General features: G+C 43.4%; 1 protein-coding gene across 1 annotated transcript; it reads right to left on the bottom strand.

Moving 5' to 3' along the window:
- Positions 1–4,112: 4,112 nt before the first annotated feature.
- On the bottom strand, positions 4,113–6,137 carry LOC123074288 (peroxidase 1). Its single transcript, XM_044497172.1, has 3 exons — positions 5,858–6,137; positions 4,803–5,228; positions 4,113–4,714 (listed from the first exon to the last, which is right to left on the bottom strand). Exons 1-3 carry the CDS (start codon positions 6,065–6,067, stop codon positions 4,292–4,294), a joined length of 1,059 nt encoding a protein of 352 aa, XP_044353107.1. The 5' UTR covers positions 6,068–6,137; the 3' UTR covers positions 4,113–4,291.
- Positions 6,138–8,548: the final 2,411 nt, after the last annotated feature.

Below are 8,548 nucleotides of genomic sequence, written 5' to 3'. Positions count from 1 at the left end.
CGGTTGGCCCATGTACAGATGCCCTCTTTCTTTTCTTTTCTTTTCTATTTTCGTTTATTTTCTACTTTAAATACTTTTGGATTTCGAAGAAGTTCCATTTCTTTTAAAAATGAGAATTTTGAAATATAAATTGTTTAAGAAATCATAAAATGTCACGGATTAAAAAAATGCTAGTGATTTAAAAAATGTCGCATATTTGAAAAACATTCACGATTTTTAACAATGTCCACGTATTAAAAAAACTCATCAATTAGAATAAAGATAGAGAATTTCAAATTTGTTGAAAACCAAAAATGTTCGTGAATTTCAAACACAGTTTGAAATTTCAAAAAAACTTTTTCGGTTCAAATAATTATCGCTGATTCAAAAAATATTCATCAAAAAAATGTTCAAGATTTTCAAAAAATGTTCCCAAAAATCAAAAGTTGTTCGCCATTTCAAAGAAATATTCACAGATTTTAAAAAAGGTTCGTGAATTTGCAAAAAGAAGGTTCATGAGTTCAAAAAATGTTCACTATTTAAAATAACTTTCACGAATAATGTTCATGATTTAAAAAAAATGTCGCATATTCAAAAAAATTCATGATTTTTAACAATGTTCACATATTACAAAAATGTTCATCAATTTGAATAAAGATAGAGAATTTCAACTAATTTCAATTAAAATTTCAAATTTGTACAAAAAGAAAAAAATGTTCGTGAATTTCAGACACTGTTTCAAATTTCAAAAGAACTTCTTCGGTTCAAAAAATTATCGTTGATTCAAAAAAATGTTCATGAATTCAAAAAATGTTCATGGATTTAAAAAAAGTTAATCAAACAAAAAATGTTCAAGATTTTCAAAAAAATATTCGAAAAGTTAAAAAGTTATTCCCCATTTAAAAAACATTCACATATTTTAAAAAAAGGTTGTCAAATTCAGAAATGTTCGTGAATTTGCAAAAAAATGGTTCTTGAGTTCAAAAAATGTTCAAGATTTAAAATAATTTTTACGAATTTGAAAGAATATTAACGATTTCCAAATATGGTCTCAATTTTTAAAACCTGGTCATGATTTAAAAACAAATGTTTATAATTTCAGAAAAATATTCACAAATTTGAATAAGTGTTGATGATTTAAAAAAATATTCTCAAATTTGAAAAAATGTTCATGATTTCAAAACAAATGTTCAAGATTTCATAAAAATATTCACAAATTTAAAAGATATTCACGAAAAAGGAAATGGTAATTTAATAAAGAATAAGACGGAAAAAAGAAAAAGAAAGAAAAGACTGGAAGAAAAAACAGTGAAAAAAATATATGGGAAAACAGGTTCAGAGAAGGTTCAAGAACCCTCCTAAAACCACCAGTGAGGGATAAACTTAAACTGGGCTGGCCCAAGTGCTGACCGAGTGCGCTGGAGGGCTGCGTGCTGTCGCTCGCGGAAAATCCTATTTGCCGCTCGCTGCGTCAAACTGCCGGCGCTTCGCACAGGCGAGCGACCGAGCAGCGACGCAACGGGCCGACCCGTTTAACCGTTCCAACGCTCCCGGCTTTGGGAACCTCTAGAAGGTTCCCAGCTGGTTTTTTCTGGTATTTGTCAAAAAAGCTGGTTTTTTCTGGTTTTGGGAAACTTCTAGAAGGTTCCTTGAATTTGTTTTTTCTATTTTATCTCTTTTCTTTTTCTCTCATTTTCCTTTTTCTGTTTTTTTATTTGTTTCTATTTTCATAATGTTCACGGTTTAACGAAAAATGTTCAGAATTTTATAAGTTTGTTCATAAATTTTAAATTTCTTCATGTTCCAAAATTTGTTCACAATTCAAAAATGTTCACGCTTTTCAAAATTTATTCACAGATTCAAAAAATGTTCACAGTTTGATAATTTTGTTCATGAATTTGGAATTTATTCATGTTTTAAAATTTGTTCACAATTAGAAAAAAAATTGTGGTTTCAAAATTTGTTCAGAATTCGAAAAATGTTCACAACATTATAAATTTGTTCACGAATTTTGATATTTGTTCATGTTTCAAAATTTGTTCACAATTCAAAAAATGTTTGAAGTTCCAAAATTTGTTCGCCGATTTGAAAAATGTTATCCGTTTTATAATTTTGTTTACGAATTTGAAATTTATTCATGTTTCAAAATAAATTAACAATTTGAAAAATGTTTACGGTTTCAATTTTTTTTTCATAATTCTTAAAATATTTCACAATTTTTGTTCGCGAATTTGAAATCTGTTCATGTTTCAAATTTTGTTCACAATTCAAAAAATGTGCGGTTTCAAAATTTATTCACATTTCGAAAAATGTTCACGGTTTCATAAATTTTTTTACCTTTACAAATTTTGTTCTGGGATTACAAAATTGTTCCCATATCTAAACATTGTTCATAATTTTTGAAAATGTGGCAGTTTTTGAAAAAATTGTTCACGGTATTCAAAAGTAGTTGCGTTTCACAAAACATTGAGGTTTTTTTTTCAAAAAATGCATTTGAAATTTCGAAGAAAAAAAATCAGATTTGCGCTCGGTAGTTCGTTCTTAAAGGTTTGTGCTGTATTTTGAGCATTAAAGCTTGCTAGCTCCGCTGGTAGTAGTGCATTGATGCTAGGACGAGATCCTCGGTTTGATACCCGCTCGGCGCTTTTATTTTTGTGCTACAATTCTCGATCGGGCTTTTATAGGAAATTTGTTCTCAAGACTCAAAAAATATTCGTGCTTTAAAAAATTGTTCACGCTTTGAAATTTGTTCTTTGTTTCAAAATTTGTTCACAAGACTCAAAAAGTTCTTCGTGCTTTTAAATATTGTTCGCGCTTCAAAATTTGTTCACCGTTTCGAAATTTGTTCTCAAGATTCATTTTTTTTCACAAATTCCAAAAAGTCCAAGTTTTCAAAAAATATTCATGCTTCAAAAAATTGTTCACAAATTCCAAAACGTCCATGTTTAAAAAAAATGTTTGGGAAATTCAAAATTTGTTCATTTTCATAATTTTTGTTTGCGTTTGTGAAAAAAGTCGTACGTTTCAAAAAATTAATAAATATTTGAAAAAACGGGAATATGTCAAACAGTGTTAAGTCTGGAACTGTACTTAGTTTCTTATAGAGTTTTGCTGTATTCGGTTATGCAGGCCTCTTCTATCTCAGTGGTTAGCAGCGAGTTCGCGCAGGCAGGAAGTCCCGTGGTCGATTCCATGTGAACGCGCGCGCTACCCGCTACCCTTTTTGCATTTTTTTTCACGCTCGTATTCAAAGTGCATTCAATGGGCCGGCCCAGTCGGCGCCCCCTGTGCGGCGCGGCGCATATTTGCCGCAGAACGCGATAAATAGGAGCTCCCCTCGCTCGCGGGCGACCTGTGACTGTGAGCCTAATCGGAGATGCCGAATAGGAGTATACCGCTTCCAACGAAATCCATTTTTTTCACGCTCGTATTCAAAGTGCATTCAATGGGCCGGCCCAGTCGGCGCCCCCTGTGCGGCGCGGCGCATATTTGCCGCAGAACGCGATAAATAGGAGCTCCCCTCGCTCGCGGGCGACCTGTGACTGTGAGCCTAATCGGAGATGCCGAATAGGAGTATACCGCTTCCAACGAAATCAGCATGTGCAGTGGACAAAAACAGGCCGAAAAGAACAGGCCGACGTGGGACAAAAACAGGCCGAAAAGAACAGGCCGACGTGGGACAAAAACAGTACAAATAAAAAACATAAAAAGCCTATAGTGCGACCCGATAGAACGACTTGGAATGCATAGCGATAACGTGATCAAACATTTTGCACGACTGTTTCAGCTTCTAATTGGGTGGATGTGCTGGTCAATTTAGATGTGACATGTCTATTTCTCATCGAGATAAGAATTAGCAAATCCGTTGCTCATATTAGATGCTGTGAAAGTAAGGTTAGCAATTTTCTTGCAAACTTTGCTCGTCTAGAGAGTAGAACCATAACCTGGTTGGGTTCTAGCTATGGTGTCATCGAAGTGAACATTGCTGATTGTAATACAGTTTTTTTTTTTGCGAGGATTGTAATACAGTTGTGACTAAGTAATACAAGTGTTCTACCCAACAAGAAAAAAAACGTAGGTAGGAATTGATTCAGGGGGACTGCTTCCTCCTGGAGTCAATCAAGGTGCGCAAATAGACCATCGTTTTATTCACGCGTAGGAAAAAGCAGAGGTACATTACATATGCGTGTACACCGTACGGATACATTCATATTTAGTGATCTTAACCTAACATAGTGGTGGGACGAAGACGAACCATGCAAAAACAAAATAGTGGTGGGACGAATTGCACACGTATGGCAAATTAATGTCATCAGCTGGTCGCGATCTCCTCGATGGAGGCGGTGGATCCCGAGTAGTAGTGGCGAGCCATCTGAGCCTCGGGGGCTGCCACCGACGACCGGTTGTTGACGACGCTGCAGTTGAGCCGGATCTCCCCCTGGGTGCCGGTGAGCACCTCGATGTTCCCCATCTTCACCATGGCTGCCACGAACTTCTGCTTCCACAGCGTCTCGTTCGCCGCGAAGCTGTTGACGGACGTGTTGAGCGTGGCGTTGGTCCGCAGCTGGTTGTCGGAGAAGAAGAGGCCGAGGTTGAGCGACAGCAGCTTGTAGTAGTTGTTGTCCAGCACCGCAGGCGTGCTCGGATCGACCGCCGTCGTCGTGGCCGCGTTCGGGCTCGACGGGCACAGCGCCTGCAGCAGCGCCGCGTACGCCGGGCTCAGCCCCGTGTCCACCTGCACGCACACCAGTAGTTTATAGCCTTACATGGTCACCATGGACAGCTGCAGCTGCAGGTGTTACTAGGGAGATCGGAGGACGTACGGTGGCGGTGGTGTTGTTCCAGATGCGGGCGAGGAAGGAGCTGCAGAAGGAGCGACCCACGGTGTGGGCGCCGGAGAGGATGACCATCTCCTCGGCGGTGAGCGTCTTGTTGGCGAAGCGGTCCACGAGCTGCTGCGCTGTGAACGTCGGCGGAGGCAGGTTGTTGAGCGCGTCCTGGTCGAGGGAGAAGTTCCCGTCGCGCCGGCCCGAGGGGACCTGGTACGCCGCCTGCCCGGTGAGGTTGATGCTGTCGCGGGCGGCGAAGGCCACGATGTCGGCGCAGGAGACGGTGCGCGCGCAGCTCTTCTCCACGGCGGCCTTGGCGGCGTCGATCACCTCGAAGCCCCGGAGGCTGGGCTTGTTCGGGGCCGCGTCGCGCTCAGCCGTGCCGTTGGCGGACACGAGCAGCACGGAGGCGTCGCATCCCTGAATGAGTAGACCAAAACGTAAGTAGTAGTGGTAACATCAAATCATGTAAAGATCTGTCCGAAGTGTAGGAGCATAATTGGTTTGCTACCAATATTTGACTTGCCAAATATTGACAATATCAAAACTTTTAATTATTGGCAACTTTATGTGAGATAGGCAAAATAACTCGTAGTCAATCAAGTAGTTGCCAATATTTGACAGAATGTCAAACATTGGCGTGCTAATTTTTGATAGCAAACCAATTATGCTCTAGCATCATACGTATAAGTGTGATGTGATGCTCTTCAATCAACCATCTTTTTTTTCTTGTGCCACCTCTATCCCATAACATAAGACGTTTTTGCGGTTTAAATTAAACTGCAAAAACGTCGGAGGGAGGCCCTGCTTTCACTTGTAGTCTCAACTTTCTAGCTAAATATTCACCCTTCTTCCGTGCATGGGCAAGGTGTAGATCGAATCATTGGAATAGCAAACTTACAAAGAAACTGTGAGTACGGTGTACGATCAACAAATTCGAAGTACTGTTACCTATATTTTGCTGCCAATGTGGCTAGGTAAAAACTCGGGAGGATGGATATTGATGGGCAAAACAAGAGCGTAATGGGGCCGAGCTAGGCGATACGTACCCGGACAAAGCAGTCATGGAAATGAAGGCGGATGAGGCCGACGGCGATGCCGGAGTCATTCGCGAAGGCGCTGGCGACGGCCTGCTGGACCAGCGACTCCGCGTTGGGGCAGCTGGTGTTGTAGAAGCCCACCTGGAGCTGCCCGCGAGCCGCCGCCGGCAGCCGCAAGCACACCGCCGCCACAACCACGGCAACTACGGCAGCCACCATCTCTAGTCCGCTGGGGGCTTCGGGGCAATGTGTTCCTGATCTGCCCGGAGCTAGCTAGTGCTGGATCCCTTGCGTGATGCAGCTCACATGGCAGTTTGAGGGGTTTATATAGAACTTACTTGAAGCAGAGGGTTTTGTATGAATGGTAGTTGAGGTGAGTCCATACACCTCTGCCAAAAGTAGTTAGCGATACTCATGCTACCGCACCGGTCTACAATGAACAGGACCATGTGGTTGCATGTGTTGCATACTACTGGCTTTAGCTTTGCTTTCTTAAAATTGCAACTTGTTCTCGTAGATGGATGGGTCTTTGCGTACTTGCGTAACAATTTTCTTGACCGCCCATGCAATGTGCCCGGAGCCTCGGGAACTAATTGGCATGTTCATAGGAAATTTTCCAGTAAAAATGGAATTCAGTTGAGGTTTTCTGCTCGCAAGATGATGAAAAAGTACAGACCTACTAGCATACAAGACTGCCTATATTCCACGGACAGTTGAAGGCCACATACAAGACTGCAATAGTGGATAGTCCATGTGTTAGAAAGTCGTGTTTTTTTGGTGGCTCACATCAGAACGTATTTCATCGTGAAATTTTACAAACATGTAGTATACATCCCTAAGTACATGCGTAGTTTTCTTCAGAATTTTTTGAAACTTAGAGACTTGATTTTTAAAATATTCAAAAATCAAGCTCCATGGATCACGAGCTCTATTAGAAATTTCCGCTAATGCATGCATATGGATTTTTGTTTTGTTTTATAGTATGTCGGTGCCCATATCTAGTTGCGTGTGATTGCTGCCTTTGACTGTGGCTGCTGGTCGGAGAGGTTTGGTTTCAGACGAGGCTGAATTTGCACACATGCATCATGGTGTGACCAAAAGTAGCACCTTGACTCATAATTCATCCGTGGTTCCTAAAGACAAATTGTTGACTATTTGGAACAAGGACATATGCTTCGCTCGATTCATAGGCAATGTACCCCTATGGGCAAATCTGAGCGTGAAAGCTAGCTATGATTACATACGGGGGTACATGCAACGGTAATGATCATTGCTTTGCATTTGTTTTGTCTGCTTTCGCGTGGATAGGGATATATGCGCATGCGCTTCGAGTTAGTTAAGAAGAAACTAAGGTGTCCATGATGCGTGACCGGACATGAAAAAGAGGGGAGGCGCAAAGTACGAGGGCTACAACACATGTAAACTAAAGATAACCACACAAAGTGTCCATAGTTAACTACTGGATCTTGAAGGTGCATTAGATTCTCACACAAGACATTTGACTGCTTTTACGTTGCCTACCCTTTTGTTATGTTACCTTTCCTTTGCCATATGTGTATGATCTAAGAGCATCTACAGCCGGACGCCCTAAACCCGCTATATACGCCCGGCCCCATGGCTCAGTCATGAAAATGCGATCCAAACAGGCGTCTTAAATGGGCCTCAAACACCTGGACTGAACGGCACCCCTTATATCCAGCCCAAATATGAGGGCGGCCGGCCACGTCCACCACGTCGGACTAACGCTCGGGTCCCACATGAAAACAATCCGAAACCTGGTGGTCCGAAACTCATCTCCTCCATCGGACCGATGTCGTCGCATGGCGCCGCTCCGGCGGGCCGCGTAGTACCTAGCCCGGCTATTTAAGCCTACCGCCAGAACCGAAACCCTACCCCTACCCCTCCACATTTTCCTCTTCCCGTTCGTCGCCGCCGCCACTTTCCACTCGCCGTCCTCCACCCACACCGTCGGGTGAGGAGCTACCTATTTCTAATGTCGGAGCGCTGACTGCGGCTCCTAGAGCAAATTAGGGCAAGGCACGAAACCTGGATTGCCGCGGGGCTACCTCCGGATGCAGTGGGTCCGGAGGAGGAGGAGGATGTGAGGGACGCTGGGGACGCGGAGGCGGAGCAGCAGGTTGTCCTCGATTCCCTCCGCCCGTCGTCGGCTGCGGAGGCCAGACGCCATCGTCGGCAGGAGATGGAGGCGGAGCACGCCGCAGAGGAGGAGGAGATGCTCGCCTACATGGATGAGGAGGAGGAGGAGGAGGACCCGGAGCCCTCCTACACGCCCGTCCACCCGGCACCCGGAACCGACGTCGTGGACATCTCAACAACGATGATTAGCTAGGGTAGTACGTAGTATGTAGTATGTAGGATTTCTTTTGCATGCTTTGTATGGGTCTAGGGGTTGAAATATGGACTCGGATGTAGAGTAGCAAATTTGAGGCGTGACCAGCCACTGCCCGCGAACGCGCCAGATCGCGTTCGCGGGCGTTTGAGGGGTCGGCTTTGCCTAAGAGCATCTACAGTCGGACGCCCCAAACCTGTCCTATACGCCCAGGCGGACGGCCCAGCCACTGATCGGTCATGAAAATGCGACCCAAACGGGTGCCTTAAACGGGCCTCAAATGCCCGGGCTGACCGGCACCCCTCATATTCGGCCCAAATAAGGGGCGGATATGGGGGTGCACGGGCGCG

The sequence above is a fragment of the Triticum aestivum genome, chromosome 3D (genome assembly GCF_018294505.1).
Source record: "Triticum aestivum cultivar Chinese Spring chromosome 3D, IWGSC CS RefSeq v2.1, whole genome shotgun sequence".
NCBI lineage: Eukaryota > Viridiplantae > Streptophyta > Magnoliopsida > Poales > Poaceae > Triticum > Triticum aestivum.
Note: the sequence above shows the minus strand (reverse complement) of the source record. Positions and strands in the feature narration are given on the sequence as shown.

Coding starts and splice junctions, on each gene's coding strand:
- LOC123074288 (XM_044497172.1), bottom strand. CDS start 6,067: ATGGTGGCTGCCGTAGTTGCCGTGGTTGTGGCGGCGGTGTGCTTGCGG. Junction 5,229..5,857: donor TCCATGACTGCTTTGTCCGG/GTACGTATCGCC, acceptor CTACTCATTCAG/GGATGCGACGCCTCCGTGCT. Junction 4,715..4,802: donor GGAACAACACCACCGCCACC/GTACGTCCTCCG, acceptor GTGTGCGTGCAG/GTGGACACGGGGCTGAGCCC.